Source organism: Sinohyriopsis cumingii, chromosome 2 (genome assembly GCF_028554795.1).
Source record: "Sinohyriopsis cumingii isolate HCF-2022 chromosome 2, ASM2855479v2, whole genome shotgun sequence".
In the NCBI taxonomy this organism is placed as follows: Eukaryota; Metazoa; Mollusca; class Bivalvia; order Unionida; family Unionidae; genus Sinohyriopsis; species Sinohyriopsis cumingii.
Window position 1 is genome coordinate 138,405,889 of NC_142962.1, and position 21,344 is coordinate 138,427,232.

General features: G+C 38.1%; 1 protein-coding gene across 1 annotated transcript; it reads right to left on the minus strand.

Annotated features, from left to right (window-relative positions):
- Nucleotides 1-1,620: 1,620 nt before the first annotated feature.
- Nucleotides 1,621-7,589, minus strand: LOC149805919 (uncharacterized). The gene is made up of 2 exons (XM_089937024.1): nucleotides 7,432-7,589; nucleotides 1,621-2,095 (listed from the first exon to the last, which is right to left on the minus strand). The coding sequence occupies exons 1-2, from the start codon at nucleotides 7,494-7,496 to the stop codon at nucleotides 1,666-1,668; spliced, it is 495 nt and encodes a 164-aa protein (XP_089793150.1). The 5' UTR covers nucleotides 7,497-7,589; the 3' UTR covers nucleotides 1,621-1,665.
- Between the last annotated feature and the right edge of the window lie 13,755 nt (nucleotides 7,590-21,344).

Below are 21,344 nucleotides of genomic sequence, written 5' to 3' on the forward strand. Positions count from 1 at the left end.
ATGACTCAACACCATTCACAACATGCGTAAACTTGCCATCATAGTAATGATTGGTTGCCGAGAGAAATTTGTTTCAATCGATCAGCAATTCGCTCGACCCTTTCGAGGAATATATCTGGGCAACCAAACCAATTATATGATCTTCTAAAGGCCTCTACGGCTAACTATGCCAAAGGCTTTTGTCAGGTTGATGAATGTCGTGTATATATTGGAGCTATGTTTTGGCATTTCTTCTGGAATTGACGAGCTGCAGACACAATGTCTATGTACCTCGTCATTTCCTGAAGCCACATGGTCTCTCTGTCAGGAGACCTTGAGCGACGTGATGCACAAGACGACTCAGAAGAATTTTAGCACGGATTGTGCCAGGTATTGACAGCAAGGAGATGGCCCGATCGTTGATGTAGGATTGTCTGTTGCCTTCCGCTTGCGTAAGTGTACGATGGATGAATCCTTGTACTGTTGAGATATAATTCCCCCAGTCCACATTGACTGAAAGAGTTGAGTAAGTTTCTGTGCCATATGGGAGCATTCGGTTTTGTAGGCTTCTGTTGGTGTAGCTTCTGTTCCAAGTGTTTTGCCATTTGACAGTAAGTTGATTGCTTCACAGTTTCAGTCGGCTCTGGATGAGTTGCCTCTCCGCTGATAACTGTTGATTGAGGCTGTCGTTGAAGTATTCTGTCCATCTTTGAACTATCTTTCTTATAGTAAGGTGACAGGCACTGTCAGCACTAACTATTGGAGACGTTCTTAATTACTGTGACTCGTCGATTCTCTTCGAAACATCATAGAAGTTGTTCACGTCATTCCTGCCCCCGTAGGACTGAATTTCCCCTCCCTTATTTCTCAGCCATGGTCTCCCAACAAACTGAATTTCCTCTTGAACTTTCTGAAGGCTGCCTTCTTAGATGAAGAAAAGCTTTCTTCTAGATAGGCCTCTGTTTCTTATTCAGAAGGGACATGAAATACACAAAAGCTGCCACGCAAGCATACTATCATACACCAAGAAAAGAGTACGCAGCGTTAATTGACAAACTGCTATACCCTACACAAACACGATTACAAGAGAAGGGCTGAAAGGGGATTCTAAGTTTTATTTGTCAATAAAATATACAAAGACAAATACATACATACATATATACATACTTACGTGCATGGACACACACACACACACACACACACACACACACATACATACATACATACATGTTTTTATGTCTCCAATGGATTTTGTAGGCTTCTGTAGGTATAGCATCCGTTCCATTTACCATTTGACATTAGTTGATTGAATCACAGTTTTAGTCGGAAAGAAGAAATAGAAAAAACTATAGAAAGAGATTGATAGACTGATCAAACGACCAATACATATATGCATACATATTCCCAAATATCAGAGAATGTCCCTGATCAATGTGAAAACTTTAAAAGAACAATGTTCATCATGATTATGATGCTAATATAGTACTTACACTAATATAATTACAACTGCTGGAATGATTTGTTCAATAATAAAAAATACAATTTTCATTTACTTATATCACCTTTTCAATGTGATTATGTGGACCTTGCAATATAATGATTATTAATGTAAGCCTAGACACAACCAAAAAGAGAAGTCTGTAAAATGTACTTCTTTTATTATGTAAACATCTTCACTGTTTTCATTTAGCCTGACACTGCACGTCTGCAAACAAAATAATGATTTCCAATTTGTTGCTTGTTGTAAGCTTCGTAGTAATGATTGGTGCTTGTAGCCGAACAAGGATCTCTTGCACAATAGTCTGTGGCGCAAGTTGTTGGATCAGGTTTTCTTCCGCAAAGAGCATCGCCTGCAGCTTGTATAGCATGTTGGTATTCAATGGTGTTGTGGGCTTTAGCATATTCCCATGCTGTATTATGCTGCGCAACATCTAGTGTGTTGTACTGGTGGTGAGTGCCATATGTTTGGTGAACAACAGAACTCACGGTATTAGGGTACCCAGGGTGAGCCACGCGATTAACCACGGAGTATGCTACAGCAAGTTGTCCCTCGGCGGGCTCGCCTCTCGCTTCGCCAAACACAATTCGAGCCACAAGTTGTGTATTTGCATCCGTGCTGCAAAAAATCAATATTCAAAAGTCTGCAATATCATCAATGCACTTTCACACATTAGTGCCATTGTGAATAATACTAACATATTTTCCAAGCAAATATGACAGTGTAACGCAGTACTTTACTATTACAGCATATCAACGAAACCCTCACATGTGACAGTTCCTATAGATTGCCGACCAATACTATAGCTGGCAAAGATGTGAGACATCGCATGATTTACAGTGACACTGGTAGCTTTTCGGACTTTGAGACCCAATGTTCATCGCCCATTCGACTGTCGCTGTATAGCATATACAAATTCCTTCATAAAATAACATTAGAAACAGTTTTGATGAAAATTTCATTATACACTAAAACTGAACATTAATTCGCATGAGGTAGGTGTCGATATTAAAACTGAACACAAATTCACATGAGGTAGGTGTCGATATTGAAACTGAACACAAATTCACATGAGGTAGGTGTCGATATTAAAACTGAATACAAATTCACATGAGGTAAGTGTCGATATTAAAACTGAACACAAATTCACATGAGGTAGGTGTCGATATTAAAACTGAACACAAATTCACATGAGGTAGGTGTCAACATAAAAAACTTTTCTTTTATTTGATGTGCTATGATATTGGCGAAGCCTGGTTATCTCAACTCTTGTGATAGGTCAGTTAGTCGACAAACCAAAACGTTTGTTATTGTGTAGTGTGGGATACAGAATTATAAGTGAAACCATTGTGCAATCACATTTTATGCTATTTATCGAAGTAAACGCCATGCGAGAGCTGATGCGAGGGTGATGGGCATTCTGTTATAAACACAATTTACTCTAAAATATTCCGATCAATCAAAAGACTGCATTGACCATGCTAATGTACATTTCATTGCTCATGGTTATATTCACGTACGCTGTAACTGTTTTATAAAGTTGTACACTTGAACAAATATTTCGTATAAGAATCACAATAGTAAAGACCAGCTATTTAGAGTAGAACTGCATGCAGATTATTATTATTTTTTTTCGATTTCTTTAAAATTATGAAAACAATGCTGCATTCTTTGCTCAACGTCAGTCACCGTAATGGATCGTTTCCAAACTCAGTGATATGGCCTAATAATCATGGTTTGAATTCATGTTAAACGCTAAATGAACTTGTTTTAATTGCAGGTAATGTTTAGACGCTATTATTATATGCTAGAAATGCAGATAATATTTAGACAGTATTTGCTAGAGTTGCTGATAATGTTTAGACGCTAATAGTAACTGATAAAATGCAGGTAATGTTTATACGCTAACAATAGATGCTACCAATCAGTTAATGTCAAGAAGCTAAGGGTCGCTGCTAAAATACATTTAATGTCTAGAAGCTAAGGGTAGCTGCTAAAATACAGGTAATGTCTAGAAACTAATGGTAGATGCTAAAATACAGTTAATGTCTAGACGCTAAGGGCAGCTGCTAAAATACAGTTAATGTCTAGAAGCTAAGGGTATATGCTAAAATACAGTTAATGTCTAGAAGCTAAGGGTATATGCTAAAATACAGTCAATGTCTAGAAGCTACGGGTCGCTGCTAAAATGCAGTGAATGTCTAGAAGCTAAGGGTAGCTACTAAAATACAGTTAATGTCTAGAATCTACGGGTCGCTGCTAAAATGCAGTTAATGTCTAGAAGCTAAGGGTAGCTGCTAATATACAGTTAATGTCTAGAAGCTAAAGGTATATGCTAAAATACAGTCAATGTCTAGACGCTAAGGGCAGATGCTAAAATACAGGTAATGTCTAGAAGCTAAGGGTATATGCTAAAATACAGTTAATGTCTAGAAGCTAAGGGTCGCTGCTAAAATACAGTTCATGTCTAGAAGCTAAGGATAGCTGCTAAAATACAGTTACTGTCTAGACGCTAATGGTAGATGCTAAAATACAGTTAATGTGTAGACGCTAAGGGAAGCTGCTAAAATACAGTTAATGTCTGGAAGCTACGGGTAGATGCAAAATACAGTTAATGTCTAGAAGCCAAGGGTAGCTGCTAATATACAGTTAATGTCTAGAAGCTAAAGGTATATGCTAAAATACAATGTCTAGACGCTAAGGACAGCTGCTAAAATACAGTTAATATCTAGAAGCTAAGGGTCGCTGCTAAAATACAGATAACGTCTAGAAGCTAAGGGCAGCTGCTAAAATACAGTTAATGTCTAGAAGCTAAGGGTATATGCTAAAATACAGTTAATGTCTAGAAGGTAAGGGTCGCTGCTAAAATACAGTTAATGTCTAGAAACTAAGGGTAGATGCTAAAATACAGTTAATGTCTAGAAGCTAAGGATAGCTGCTAAAATACAGTTACTGTCTAGACTCTAATGGTAGATGCTAAAATACAGTTAATGTGTAGACGCTAAGGGAAGCTGCTAAAATACAGTTAATGTCTGGAAGCTAAGGGTAGATGCTAAAATACAATCAATGTCTAGAAGCTACGGGTCGCTGCTAAAATACAGTTAATTTCTAGAAGCTAAGGGTAGCGGCTAAAATACAGTTAATGTCTAGAAGCTACGGGTCGCTGCTAAAATGCAGTTAATGTCTAGAAGCCAAGGGTAGCTACTAATATACAGTTAATATCTAGAAGCTAAAGGTATATGCTAAAATACAGTTAATGTCTAGACGCTAAGGGCAGCTGCTAAAATGCAGTTAATGTCTAGAAGCTAAGGGTATATGCTAAAATACAGTTAATGTCTAAAAGCTAAGGGTATATGCTAAAATACAGTCAATGTCTAGAAGCTACGGGTCTCTCCTAAAATGCACTTAATGTCTAGAAGCTAAGGATAGCTACTAAAATACAGTTAATGTCTAGAATCTACGGGTCGCTGCTAAAATGCAGTTAATGTCTAGAAGCTAAGGGTAGCTGCTAATATACAGTTAATGTCTAGAAGCTAAAGGTATATGCTAAAATACAGTCAATGTCTAGACGCTAAGGGCAGCTGCTAAAATACAGGTAATATCTAGAAGCTAAGGGTATATGCTAAAATACAGTTAATGTCTAGAAGCTAAGGGTCGCTGCTAAAATACAGTTAATGTCTAGAAACTAAGGGTAGTTGCTAAAATACAGTTAATGTCTAGAAGCTAAGGATAGCTGTTAAAATACAGTTACTGTCTAGACGCTAATGGTAGATGCTAAAATACAGTTAATGTGTAGACGCTAAGGGAAGCTGCCAAAACACAGTTAATGTCTGGAAGCTACGGGTAGATGCTAAAATATAGTTAATGTCTAGAAGCCAAGGGTAGCTGCTAATATACAGTTAATGTCTAGAAGCTAAAGGTATATGCTAAAATACAGTCAATGTCTAGACGCTAAGGGCAGCTGCTAAAATACGGTTAATGTCTAGAATCTAAGTGTCGCTGCTAAAATACAGATAACGTCTAGAAGCTAAGGGCAGCTGCTAAAATGCAGTTAATGTCTACAAGCTAAGGGTATATGCTAAAATACAGTTAATGTCTAGAAGCTAAGGGTCGCTGCTAAAATACAGTTAATGTCTAGAAGCTAAGGGTAGTTCCTAAAATGCAGTTAATGTCTAGAAGCTAAGGGTAGTTCCTAAAATACAGTTAATGTCTAGAAACTAAGGGTAGCTGCTAAAATACAGTTAATGTCTAGACGCTATGGGCAGCTGCTAAAATACAGTTAATGTCTATAAGCTAAGGGCAGCTGCTAAAATACAGTTAATGTCTAGAAACTAAGGGTAGCTGCTAAAATAAAGTTAATGTCTAGAAGCTACGGATCGCTGTTAAAATACAGTTAATGTCTAGAAGCTAAGGGAAGATGCTAAAATACAGGTATAGTTGTTAAGAATACAGTATTATGAAGTTTATGCAAATTAAATCCGAAAAAATTATATTCAAGTCCAAAGAATGAAAAGTTTTATATAAACTTCAGAACCAGAAATATATACTGGTCCGCCAAATATCTTGACTTTATCAAAATGGCGTTGTCCAGAACTCTAAAGAATAAATCAGTATAGTTCCAGAATAATATTATAGTAAAAGAAATGAGAACGTTTTATTTCCACAGCCCAAGGAAATATTTTTCCTCTTAAATAATAGCTAAGTACAAAACAAAATACGTCTTCAGACTTGATGTTACAACACTTTTGCTTATGGGATAATATGCAATTAGCAAATGGAGTTTCTTTTTCTTTTGATAAAGTGGATTACTTGCTCCTATGTCTCTTAATGCAAGAAGCATGAAGGATGTATGCGCATGTATATTTAGATCATTTGTCATATATCTCTTTCACTTCATTAAAATAAAGCATTATGTCAGCGAACATATGTCTTGTGTTTCGATTGTTTTTAATCGCTCGTTATCTTTCTTTTCTACATTCACCTTGTCGGCTTTTGTCTTTTCTATTAGTTGCTAAGAGACAAGAATGTTATAAGAATTTTTTTGGGGGGTGGGGTGAAATTACCTTTGTACGTACAGCGAAACATTATTAAACCTGCCCTTCTACAGCACGGAATACTCTACAGATTGGTCCCATATTTCAGTCCTAATGCTGATCGACCTCTGTAAACTTGCTACCTAAATACTTATAGACCAAACAAATGCTTGCGTTCCAACAGTGGCAAACATATGTAAACTTTACTATAATTTATTCTGATATAGCCCATATGAATTTGGACCTTTCCTGGCACACACACACACACACACACACACACACACACACACACACGTATTATACTGTAAATATCCGAGCGCATTTCACTGCCTAAAGTGCTGAGGTCGAACTGCACTTTCAATCAACACCTACCTTCACACATTGTCTAATGAAAACAGTGGATGCAATGTCAGTATGTTCATGGTTTTAAATATTAAAGGTTGATATTTCAAATATCAGTGACTGGACTGGTAATAAAAAGATTTTAAGAAATAGCATTGAGATCCACGTATCAACGCTCTTTCAAAGGTAGAAAGCATGTAAAATCAAAATGAAAATATCGAATCCTGGAAAAGCATAACTATTAAAATTTGACGGCTTTATGTGCGCAATATATTTCACAAAAATGTGCTTCATCCAAGCTTTGCTATTTCCTAATTTTAAGAAATAAATTCAATCACTGAACTAAATAACATGTGAGCATTGCTGAACAGATTGTTACGCCATTAGGTATCACACAGTAAAATTAAATTGTACGTTGTTAGAGAGATAGAGAGCGGATTCAACATTAACATTTGATAATGTCTTCGCAATGGTAAAACCCTTGCATATATGCATGTTTTGTGCTGTGATTATATACCAACCATGTCACAAGTTTGTATTTAATTTATTACTAATATCCTCGACCGAAAAATGCCTTACCATAAAGTAGCTGCCTTAGCACCAGCAAGGAGAGCCAGGAGGAAAAATACCGATACTGGCGACATCTTTGAACGCAAGATTTTCGATTGTCTCTCAGATTTGGAGTAAGAACTATCTGCTAATGTGATCAACTTATACCTGTGAAAGACGACTTTGAAGTCAATCCCTTGTGAGTTCTGACAGATGTTCTCCTTACTTTACCATGTAAGACAAAAAAGGTGCATCGATAATGAACATTAAACATGATTTTTCATACCTACTTGCGTTTCAACGTATCGTAAAGTTTAGATTCACCACACTAGGTATGGCAACACAACTTGTTTGCTATAGAAATAAATAATGACTTGGTTTATATGCTTCACAATCATGCAGTAGGTACCGACATATATACATATACAGTGCCCGAAAGCAGCCTGACTAAAATGGCTTAAACTAAGACAATTTTTCACTCACTAACACGCAGTCGTAGGTACAAAGTAGGTTTACTCTAAGATCAATGCTATTTTGTATATATATAAGACATTAAAAACTTTAAGTACAAAGTATGGTTAGTCAAAAACTGTATTTTACATATTACGAGAAGAAACCAAGAAGATGAAAATTATTTTGGAATATAAACTTTTTCACCTGATTATATGCACAACGTAATAAACAATTGGGGTAAATCTCTGTCATGCCTAGCAAATGGATAAATATTGACCATAGACTGCAGATACCAATATGTGATTAATTCAGATAAAATTGTTGGGCATTCATTTTTTGTTTGATACTGTGTTGCTTTTTTTCGAGAGAAGAAATGAAGTAGTGCCTGCTGTTCGTAATCATGATCTTGTTTTCATTTTATATTATCTTTATTAAAACGTTGAAATGACTAAACGTACTCTAAAGTGAGCTTTCAGTTACAAAACAAGTACTCTTGTTAAGACTCTATGGTCTTAAACTATGAAACAGGAAGACGTGAAAACATCACGTTTAGCAATATTCAACTTAAAATTTTTCTATAATACAAAGCGAAACAGTATTGTGAATAAAGTCATTAACAGTATTGTGAATAAAATCCTAAATGTTCTATCACTGTCCAAATTTATAGAATGTTCCGAATGAATTACAATAATTGTGAATGTACTGTTGTAACTGTAGTCTTGAATGTGCTGATGTACAACTAGTCTCGAATGTGATGATGCACTCAAATTCCTGATTGTGCTGATTTACCAATGCTCTTGATGTGACACAATGATATAATCCAGAACGTCTGTGAACAAATTTACAACAATCTCAAAGTAGTAGTTTAGTCCAAATAGTTCATAAGTACTTTGTAATTCCAATGCAAAATTTAAATAAGTGCTTCATCTCGAATTACATCTGAACACAGAGAAAATCTCTGACCATAGGTTCCCAAAAACTGATACCAAACGGAAGAATTATTTACAAACAGTTTTATAAACAAACTCACCTGACCTATGATGCAACAAAATGTTCTTGAAAGAAATGAAATGGAAAAAAATCACTAATTTGCAAAAAAGGTCAGACCTTGATCTTAAAGTTTAGTAAAGATCTTGTTTGCCACTTATTATCATGACAAAAATCAGCAGATATTAGATGACAATATGTCAAAACTCTGCATCCAGTCACGGACATAGGTCTAAAACACATTATCAGTTAAAAAATGCTGAACACTGTACAGAAGAAGCTACCCAACTGGGTAGTTCTAAGCTCATCGTCACAAAAGAAATTAATGTATCTGCGCCAGACAGAGTTGTTGCATCATGTTGTTCTTCTCTTCCAAATTCAAATTCAACATACATATATATTCTATAAGGAAGCCTTGCTGTTTTCTTATTTTAAGAAGTAATGTTCAATTATAAACTAAGTAACCTTTGACCATTTACTATTTTTATTTTACTTTCATTTGCATACCTAATAATTTCTCTGTGTGAAAATAAATACAACAATGAGCACAGGACGTCATTACAATGAGGAGATTCTAAGAAACGAACAGACAAACAGACAGACATACAAATAAAGAAGCAAAACAAAGAGACGACAAAAATACTTTCTTTTTTAGTATACTACTATTCAATAGTTCATCCCTGTATTTGAAAGAAATACATATAAATAAATTATTTCATTTAGGACTTCAGACAATAAAGTATAGCAATATACTGCAATATCTTGATCACTCAAAATTGTAAATGACAGTACTCTACACGCTTGTTTGCAATAAACTTCAAGATCATATATCTCATTTGTGATGGCTTCTGTACACTGTCCAGATTTCGCAAACATACAACAAGGTCGGCGGTGCATTGACTTAGTAGACCTTACGTATCGTTTGTAGTCTGACACGGCGGCACTCCCACATATTTGCACGTCGTCTGTCAAAAGTCATAACTGCCTTAGGAATTCTGACACTGGTTTCGTGATCGATGTTTACTACACGTGACAGTGTGCTGCCGAGATATGGACTATCACTAGACGTACCAAGAAGGTTTAGCCATTTACTGTGTTGGTAGGCTCTATGTAAGGCTTTATTAATGCAAGTCTTATTGATACCGATCATGATACCACAACTGTTACAAGCTGAGGAAAAATGAACCATTCTGTGTTTCATGTCGGTCTCAGATTTGCTATTCAGCAAACAGTCGCCAGCAAATAAGATACGTCCAGTCAAGTGCATCTTGCCAGTGAGGGTGTAAGTCACAAGCTACACACATACCTTCGTAAACATCTTTAGTGCCTAAAAGTTGACGAATCTTTTGTTCCCGTAGAGGTCGAGAAGTATAGAGATGAAAGCGCAAGGCTTTTAACAGAATGAGTCTTTCGTATACATTTAAAGGTACCACCTTCATAGTTCTGGTGTTACCTCACAGTACAGATCGTAAAGAGTCCACAAGGAATTGGCTGGTAAACGAAATCCCAGAAAGGAAGTCACTAAGACACACCACCCGACGACCCCAATTCAACTGACACAGTTCTCGTAATAAGTGTTGACAATCCGCCACCGTCTGAATACTGTCATTGATTTCCTCTAACGGCAACTGTATTATCACAACTGATGAAGGTCGTGGCATGGTAGCCAGTTTTTATACCATCTTTTATTAAAGGTAATAATGTACTTTCTGAACAGAAGCGGTTTTATTTAAGTACTGTACCAATTTGTTTTAGTCAATAGTTCACATGCCACACGTCGCACAGAAGTTTCCTCTTGAACCAAGATTTCTTCGTGTAAAAGATTTTTGTTATCCTCTAACTCTTCCTTTGCAATATGGTGTAGTATGGCTAGCTTGTTAGACGTAGGATGAGTAGCAATCAAAGTATTCTGGTCCTCGTCCAGTTGAATGTCTGACCATTGGAAGGTTTTCAGAATGAATCAGTCCTCTGATACCATTCCAGTACCAGTGGTTCAAATATCGGTGACGTAACGGACGAGATTGTTCTTTGCATTGGACTTGTATTTTGACCAACTCTCGGTAAATGCTTTCTCTCAACACCACAGGCAAACCACCAATGTTCTCTTGTAAAGTATCCATCAAGAGATTACTAAGGTCGTCCCACTAAAGGTAGGTAGTGACAGTGCGGAGACCATCGAGCATGTTCTAGGTAAGCTGAATATTTCTGCTCCCACTTATGTAGTGACACGCAGCAACTGAAGCACTTGACGTTTTCACCTTCACCCAAGTAGATAAATCCGGCTCGGGTTAGTTCTTCGGGGGTAGGTCCTCCCAGATATTTAGACCACTTTCCTTGGAAGGTTTGGAATCGACTTTCAAAGTCGCAGTATTCAGGCAAACGCACAGGGAACGAATATTAATCTTTCACAGGGTCATTTTGATGAGGTTACGGTTAAACCCGCAGTAGTTTGCTAAGACGTGGATGACATCCATAGGGTGGTAGCTGCATGGCTTCACCTGGAGAATGACAGACAGTGAAAACCAGTAAAATGATAAGGTGGCACCGCTTTCGCATCGTCAGATTTGACGCACACAGCATCACTTTCCATGGTATATATTGTAGTAGTAGTCATAGTAAAGTTCGCATGATGTGGTACGGAATTGCTGAGGTCCCAGCGTACGGCATACCTGCCATCGTAATGCACATCATCACTCTCCACTTAAGAATCAACGAACTTAGATGGTGTCTATTTATTAGGAATCATCTTTCTCGCTTGGCGTTGGTAGTCACAATGAAATATCTGTCTTGGATATTTTCCTTTTTATACTCGCCGTAATGAAATATTGAGCGTGCAAATCTTTCCTTTCTTATGTCTAGTTTTGGAATTGTTCCTTTTTTCGTGGACAACGGTACTATATTTCCTAAGGTACCGTTATAAATATACCGCAATATGATTGGAAAGGCCATAGAAAGGTAAGGACAGTGCGGAGACCATCGAATATGTTCCAGAATAGCTGAATCTTTATAGACACATCGATCCATTCGCAACTTCAGACCACAACTGGAACACTGTACTTCGTATCCCAATCCAGTCTCAGGTACCAAGTAGACAAATCCTGTTCTAGCTAAAACATTCGAAGTATGTTAACCTTCCCTGGCACAATCACAATAGTCAGTGAAGAATACAGGAAAATTGTATCGTTTGAACTTGGAGTTTGCAGTGGGTCTCTCACTCGATTCTTGCTGTGTTGAAGTCACCCTTCTTGTTGGTGGCTATAGTCTTGCATCAATTTTTTTTTATAACGGCATGTCCGTAACGTAAATTGAAGTGATTGAGAATCAGCACTCGCTTGTGGTACACGATTTGATACAGTTTTTCCGAAGGTCGGCTGACGAGTAGGTTTGTGCCCAAACGTACAATCTTGTGAGGTTCGTAGGTGGTAATATTTAAAATGTTGATCTTCTCCAGACTCCAAGATTTCTTTAATTACCCCAATCTTCACAAAGTTCACCTTTCCTTGTTGATCCCGGTATTCGTAGCCGTAATTTTTGGGACCGCCATTAGCAAAACTTAGAATCGCGTCGACGGGGTACTCGATCGTCCAGGCTCATAAACTGTCTTCGATGTCAGGGTGACGTTGACCCAGGTGATCGAAGTAGATGTAACTGTCTTTGTCAACATACAACACACTATCTCTTAACTGGTGTAACGCTTCGTACAATTTAAGCGAGTATGGGCTGTTACGAAGGCCGCAATGATGACATTTCCAAATTCGTCAGCCTGTACAAACTCCAGTTCTTCGTAATTGACCAGGATCAAGTCTTAAGGAAGGACGTTCACGTGTTTCATGTATTTTATTTTGTCGTGAATCTTCTGGAAGTAACGGGAAGATTCTGTCAAATGCTCCAAATCGGGTAAACACGGTCGTTGTACCATTTTCCCCAACAAGCAATTCAACATCACTTTGGCAAACGATCGCCTTCCTTCGTTTTTCTCCATGTGGTCTAAAGGGATGCCCTCCTGCTCAAAGTATTTCTCTTTGAATTTCTCTTGGTTATCGGGAGTGTTGCACCAGGAAGGATATCCGCTACAATCTTGTTTCAGTTTCAAAAAGGCATACACGTAGTCTGCGAAAATGCCTTTCTAAGTCTCGTCATCCTTGTGGTACTGTTATGTCTTAGAAAAGTGGTGAGTTGCGTACATTTCTAACAATGGGTATTCCAGATCCAGAGCTTTCCACATTTCCACGATGATCCATGTTTCCGTCTTCCTGGGTGTGATGACAAGATTGGTCTTGGTTGCACGTTTAGACACAAGTGCGACACGAAGGAACCATCAGTTTTCCTTGGCAATGGTGAAGTAAAACTGGGTGGTTCAAGTCTGTGGGAGGCAAGACTTTACATTTAATCAGTCCTTCGTATTGCCGAATGTTGTCCACGTCGATGTGTTCCGTTAGCAATTGTGGGGGCCATGAGGAAAACTGACAATGTTTGTACACGTATGGATACAGCGATCACATGTCCATGTATTTGATTTCTTCTCCTTTCTCTTCGTCGGCGGGGTACAGCAAACAGCTGCCATTCGTTCGTTCTCCATACAAACTGTACCGTGGGTTCAGAGGGTCCACCAGCTTGTAACTTTCCACGATGCCTGTGAACTCGGGATCGGTTTTCAAACGGTGATTTACTCGTGTTCCCACATGTCCACGACTTGGCATCCTTGCTGTTCTAACTTCAAGTGCCGTTGACAAGTGGCCTAATTGAAATCTTCTATGGTACGTTGCAAAAACGGATTTTTAGTGTCACGTTGAGGGTAACAGGTCAGACATCCGTGAAATAAGCATCCGTTTAACTCGTGCACGATCTTGGGGTTTGCTAAGTCTCAGCCATCCACCGAATACGTTCCGACCGTATTTTAGTCTCCTCCGTTTCGGGAATGTTGAATCCATTTGGTGAACTTTGGCCTGGTGTAGACTCTCTGGGCCTGGATTCTAGTTCATTCATGTCATCTTCAAAATCACTGGCATGAATCTGAGCCAAAACTTCAGCTACTGTGCGAGGCAATATGGCACGTTTCTGCCTCTTACATTCTTCTCCTTCTCCTTTCTCGACCAAATGATGCGATTGTTTCGTCTTGATGGCAAAAAGTCAAATGACTACATTTGAAACTTCATGGTCCCCTTTATCAATGTAAGGCCAGAGTCTTCCCCTTATAAAGGGTCAGTGTTTTCCTTCCAAGTATTCATTTCACTCTCAATCCTACCAGAAAGATGAAAGAGCCAACATAGATATAACTTATGATTAGAGCTTTGCGAGGTGTCGTACGAAGGTTTTCTAAGAAAAACCGACGGACTAATCCCCCTTCTTTCGTGATAAAAGGCATATCTGTAAGAATAAATGGCATTGGTTTTTCTAATGTCCACAAGGTCAAAAATCAAGATAAGCATCAAAATAGACAAAGGTCAAGATATCTGTTATCATTGTCAAGAGAAAGGACATTATTCATCTTACTGCCCTAAGAAACAACAGGAGCAAGAGATAGAGAGGGGTTCAGAACAGGAAAACAGGTACTCTCCAAAAAGGAAGAACCCAAACACGTCAAGAAAGAGAATAAAAGAAGATGATTCTGTCTCTGTCTAAAATCATCGATGTGTGGTAAAAAGGAGAATGCGGAGAATGTGCTCTTCTGGAAGTAGGACCGTGTTTGCTTTGATAGATACTGTTGTGCCATCACTTGTCGTCTCCACGACTGGTGCACCCCAACTCATAGTCTTCTTAGTTTCCGTCATGTTCTAACAATGTCGCATTGATTCATTGTGCACAGACGCTAGCACATCTATATAGGGAATGTGACGTCACATGTTGCTCTCTTCGGACTGGAAGACAGACTCCGCACTCTGACTAAATTTTGTAACGCGTGTTTGGATTGGTTAAAGAACTCAGTCCGTTTCGATCCGCTCTTCCACTCTAAATAACCCCAGTTCACTTCATTCCCTTCACCTGTTCTCGTCACAAGATGTTGACTAATGTAGCATCGACTACCATCCTATCGTCGATGCTGTTAAACCCGGACTATCCCATGCATGTCAAATCATCATGGACAATTACCCAAATGACTGATTTAGTACTTTGGAAACGAAGGATATATGTGTAAAGACAAGACTGTCTAAAGAGAGTCTTAATCTACGGACCAGCGGTCAGACTCAGTTTGAAGAAGAGAAGAAGATCCGTGCGATGTCCTCTGTGTTAACTGAATAGTGTTGTTAACAAACAAAAATAAAACAAAGGCCCTGTTCAGGGCCCCTCCATTGACTCGAAAAGTTTAACGTTCTTGCCTAAAAAATGTAGTCACTGTTTTGTGTAATAGATTTATGTTCATAAATCTTTGTTTGTGATATTTCTGTCACTGTCTATAAAGTTATATGTCCCGCCCCGTCAGGCGTTATATAAAGTTACATATCCGGCCCCGCCAAGCGTTATAGCTTTTCCCCCCGCTGTCTCTGTTTCGCAGATTGAGGTCAGCCACATACAACATTGTTGCCAGTATCCATGACTTCACCCTGCTCCATTCCTATTGTCCCTATACAAACCCAACCTATGTTCAACTTTGCCTTGTCCCTATACAGGCCCAACCTTTTGTCTGTATATTCATTGTCTGTATGAATTTTGTCCGTCAACGTACCCAGGGGGGTCTTGTAATGGTAATTCCGATTGTCCGTAAAGTGCCCCCATATACTAGTCATGTGTTGAGGTGTCTAGGTTAGGAAGAGACTTCACTACAAAATATTGATTGCCCATCAGCAGGGGATTGTTCTTGGCAATGAAAGTAGGGGCCATAATGAGTGATATTGAGCATTGCCCACAGAAATGTAAATAGTTCGGGAATATCGAAAAAATATGTTCTTTGCTGATCGTGCCTGCTGTAATCAGCAAAAGTAGAAAACTTCTATTATAAAAGAGAAGAAACAATGATCTTCATGAGAGCAGTTCAAACTTTACTTTATTCAACCATGTTTGAACATGCAATATTCCACTTTAGGCATAGAGCCAACGCCTTCAGCCGTGACAAATCAAAATTCGCAGAAGATCTGAAAGTTCTTTGTGTTGTCTTAAATCCTCTCTTCTGTGATGGTGCAACACGACTGGGCTGTGGAACGATAACCTTTAATCGTTTTGGGACCAAGCTTCTACATCTGGAAGAGCCACGGTAGAAATTTAATTATTTAGGATATGTATGCTTTCAGCGGAGGAATATGTCTTTGCGCCACCACTGTGAATTTTTTTATCCACTTCCGCTCAAAGTAGTGGGTGTGCTAGCCCAGGCCATTATCTTCACCATTTGGCGAGAAAACTCTTTGTTCTTGATGGATTGTTAGATGTGATCCAGACATGCAGGCTTTACATGTCTGGGTTCAGATGAACTGCTATTGAACAATCGAGATTGGACCTGCAAGGGATCACCCGCCATAAGCTAAGTGAGGTTTCCTCATTTGCTGATATACCTCTTATAACTGGAGCTTAATATTGCTTATTCTAATGGGCAATGGTTTGGTTTCCATTGGGACAGAAGTATAATTGGTAGTTTGATGAGTAGGATATCGATAGCAATTATCGGGCTGAGATACAACTCCATGCAAGAAATGAAGGCATATGGTACACGATTTTCAATGCACATTCCTGAGGAAGCCATACGCTGATCAGATTCGTTTTAAACTGCATACTCAAGTAGAAGAAATGCTGCCCTGATATAATATTAGAATTGTCATTGTTGACCAGGAGTCCAAGTCTGAGGAGTGTAACAATGGATTTTATGTCTTGATTTAAAATACAACTCATCTGGTATTTTTAAGGTATATAGATGTCACGGACATTGACATGCTCCTGAAATGAGACCCTACTCTGTCCATATTTATTTTGAAGACCCTTGTCTGATGCAGACCAAAGGAGAGTGCTCTGAAATAATATAATGTATCCACGAAGTCGAACCGAAGGATCTTACTGGAAGACCTTAAATTGAGATATGTAGTTTAGCATCTTGCAGATTGATTCTGATAGGATAGCAAAGTCTCCCCTCTGAACAATATTCCAAACCCACCTTGATGTTTATATCTTGGTCCCTGTATGAAACAATATAAAGGAACTTAGGTCTATGACAAGACAAAGAGTACCGTTAGCTTTCGGCACCAAGAACAGTCCTGAGTAAAATTCAAATGATTCTGTGTTGTGAACAGTCCCTACTGCCCTTTTCTGGAGATGATTATTTATTTCTCGCTGCAGGACTTCTGCCATGAACGGATCTTTCGAAACGTCTGAAGTTGACGAGAACCCGGACCATGTAGGAGGGACGTTAAATGTTATAGGAAGGCCCCATGAAACGACTTACTGGGTCCATGACATGGCTAATTCTTTTCAGCTTGAGTGCTAAGAAACTGAGTCTTCCCACCACCAAAATATTTGACAAGGGTGGCGTGAGAATGGAGACATTTCATTCTAAAAGTAGGCTACCATCAAGAGATACCGGGGCGAAAACAAACCTCTTCCATCCGACTTTTGTCCACATTTTTTTGTCGAGAACTGTGGTCTTCTACATGTAAAGGGTCTGCAGGACTGCTTCTCTGTCTGATGTGTCCTAGCTGTGTCCTTTGTATTCCTGTGATCTCTCCTCTGAAAATTCTCCTGGGTCTATGAGCTGTGCCTGATGTACATTTATTTATTTGATGACTTGCATCCGTAGTTCATCCACATAGCAATTAAAGAGGACGTTGGAAGAAAACAGATGTGATCTCAGCACGGCTTTGTGGTACTCTTTTAAAAAGGTGGAAGTGAAGTAAAAACATCATCTCCTTTTCCGAATTCTAAATGTAACTGGTGTCAAAGCATCGGCCAGCGTGTGCTCTGGCTCTGTTCAGTACTGGCGCCATGTATGAGTCCCACGCATTCTGGTGAGTTTCACGGTGAAGTGAAGATAAGCTGTCTGTTGGGGAAAGAATCGCCATAGATATTAGATCCAACATGGAGAATACAGAAAAGACATTTCGGACCAATTGTTGTATGTTAATGAAATGCTTCCGATCCATCCTTATTGTAGAGGGCTTCGACATTCTCAGGCATGTAATGTCTACCGCTGCTGAAACTTCTGCATTAAACAGTAGTATCTCTGTTCTATACAATACTCTAATGGAATTGGTCGCTGTGAAAAGAAATGTATATTGATACTAGGGACCGCTCCTACGGCCTAGTGATTAGAGCGTCCGCCTCGGATGCAGGAGGTCGTGGGTTCGATTCCCGTCAAAGTCATACCAAAGACTTATAAAGATGGTACCATCCGCTGCCTCGCTATGCACTCAGCATTAAGAGGTTAGTGTTAGAACTGGTCGGTCTGGTGACAGGAAAATGTGACTGGGTGTGACATCATGCTATATGTCTGCGGCATCATGCCCCAATGCTAGACATCACTATAAACTGATATTATGACTGAAAAATTGCTAAAGCTAGATTAAAAATCCAAATCACACAAACACACACACACACACACACACACACACACACATACACACTGATGCTAGGATCATGTAATTACCTCTCTCAACAATGAATCGACCAGTTATGAATGCGATTTGGTCTTTCTTGATTAAAATATCAACGAATGCTACAATTCTAGATCAGGCTGCTGACGAAGCGGAGGAGGTGAACCCAGGTAGTAACAAGCAAAAAAACTTCTTTGGTAGTTGGGTAGAAGTTATATACTCCCCTCTTTGGTTTAAGGGGAATTAACTCTGGGGCATAAGGGACATTGAACATGGACCACAGTCTGGGCATAGGGGTATTTAACATGGGGAAGCAGTCTGGAGCATACGTGGATTTTTTGTTTAAACATAGGAATTACTTGTTCTTCAGGTGCTATTTGATTATACACTATCCATAATAAACTTACCTGTATGTATCCTAAGCAAACAAGCGTGCAACGTCATTTAGAACTTATGAAGGTGGACGAACAATAGTTTTCTACAGAGAACAAATGACCTTCACGACTTAAAGGTTTATAATTTATATTGCACACTATACAAAAGTAAATACACATTGTTGAATAATCGTAGCGATCTTTGCAGGTAATTTACAAAGCGAAGACTAAGATAAATAATTTAAGACCAAGTTGTAATCATAAAACAGATAGAAAACTTCGTCACTGATTAAATGAGAAAAGAAATAGTTAGAAATATAAATGTATACTTCGCTGAGATGAGTAACTCTTCAGACTTGCTCTAGAGTTGAACACAAGCAACTTTTGACATTGGTTTTTTGAAGTCTCTGAAGAGAACGAGCAACTCTGTACGAGTGGAAGAAGCAATTGCGATACAGACGGAATTTGGCCAATTTATATGTTTCATGGAAGATCACTCTGTGTGACTTCCATCCATGTGAGCATATACATGTTAGCATTCATAGCAAAAGAATTTAACTTTGAAGGGCTGGATTTAGAGCCAGGTGTCGCACTTCTAAGGTATGATGACTGGGTAATGTAAATGAAGAAGACATATCTGAATTTATTGCACGCTTGTGTAGGAATTACCACCGCAAATGAGCAAATCACGGAAATGTGTCAAAAACATCTAAACAGTAAAATGCTCTCAAAACTAATTGAAAACTATCTCACAACTGAAGGACTACTGGCTATGAGCCACTCTTTCTCCATGACAATATTCATCTAGTGTTCTCTGACCTGGCATTTCAGGATTTTCACAGGCATGAACAAATTTTAAAAGCTCCCTGAAAGAGTTCTGAGAATTGTCTTTAATGATTTCAACAAACATTACTCTAAACTCTTGAGCTTGGCAAATGGAATACCTCTCCGAATCCGAAGGATTATGACCATGTCACTTTAAATTGTCAAATTGTTAAGCGATACATTTCCAACATACTTAAATGATCAATCAGTTTTTTTCTTCAAAAATCCTCTTACTGTATGGGCATGTTAACACTTTGAAGATTCCAGTATAAGAGCATCCATTTATAGACTACAATCTCTTAGGTATCACTAGTAGTAGAATTTAAGTGGGTTTCTTAGCCAAAAAAATTGATAACTATATTTCACAGCACACGCTCTAAGGATGGTCTCGTATAAATTTTAGATCATTCGTGATTGTCGGATTTCACGATGGATGCTCTGACAAGATTATTTTACACAGCCAATTGCCGAGATATTCTTAAAATTTCAGCTTTCTCTATGACAGAACTTTCATCATCCTGACGGAACAAGCACAGATTAATCTTACCATTAATGAGAGAGCCAGGTTCTAGATGCTTGACAAAATTTCCATGTGAGACTATTGATTTATCGACATAACATTTTTTAAATTCGTTATCGACTGTAATCTTAGTATGCTTTCTCTGTGATATTGGATTGTAAAGAGTATCAAAAACATTAGAAAGTGAGTCTGTAACCTAGGAAAGCTTACTAAAATAATTTTAATTTTCTGTGCGAACCAGAGAAAATTTTATCTTATTTCTGTTTTCGAAATGCGTGTTGTACTTTTCATTGTCAAGCATAATCGTCATAATCTTACTTTAGTAAAGAATTCTTTTCATATTTAACGTAGTATCTTCTACTGTCCTATCTTCCATAATTTTTCATATTACACACACAATTTCACACGTGCGGCATAAGATGAACCGAACTAACTATTTCGAAACCTTTGTACAATTTACATTAATCACCCTCGAGTATCGTTGTACACAAAAAACGAAACCCGAGTACATGTATTTAATAAATAAAAGGATTTATACAATTCTGTGACAATGGTCTTAAACTATGAAACAGAAAGAATTGAAAATATCCCGTTTAGCAAAATTCAACTAATATATATTTCCCTATAATACAAAGTGAAAATTCAAAAATCAGTTATAGTACTGGGAATGAAATCCTAAATAATCCTAAATGTTCTATCACAAGTCCAAATTATAGAATATTCCGAATGAATTCCAATAATAATGAATGTGGTAATGTACCAGTAGTCTTGAATGTGCTGATATACAAATAGTGTCGAATGTGCTGGTATACTAATATTCCTGAATGTGCTGATTTATTTAATTCTCTTGATGGTTTACAATGATATAATCCAGTACGTCTATGAACGAATTCACAATAATCCCAAAGTAGTATTTTAGTCCAAACAGTCCATGAGAACTACGTAATTCCAATAAATAATGTAAACAAATGCATTATCTCAAATTATATCTGAACACGGATAAAATCTCGGACTATAGCTTCCCAAAGACTGATATGAAACAGGAATGAAGAATTATTTACTAAAACCGTTTTGATAACAAGCTCATATCTGACCTATAACAACATAACGTTCTTTTAAAAATTTGATTTCTAATGGGAAATAAAATCACTAATTTGTAAACAAGGTTAGACCTTGATCTTTACGTTTAGTAAACATCTTATAACCATGACACAAATCAGGTAGACATTACATGACAATATACAGATATGTCGAAACTCTGCAGTCAAGTCACGG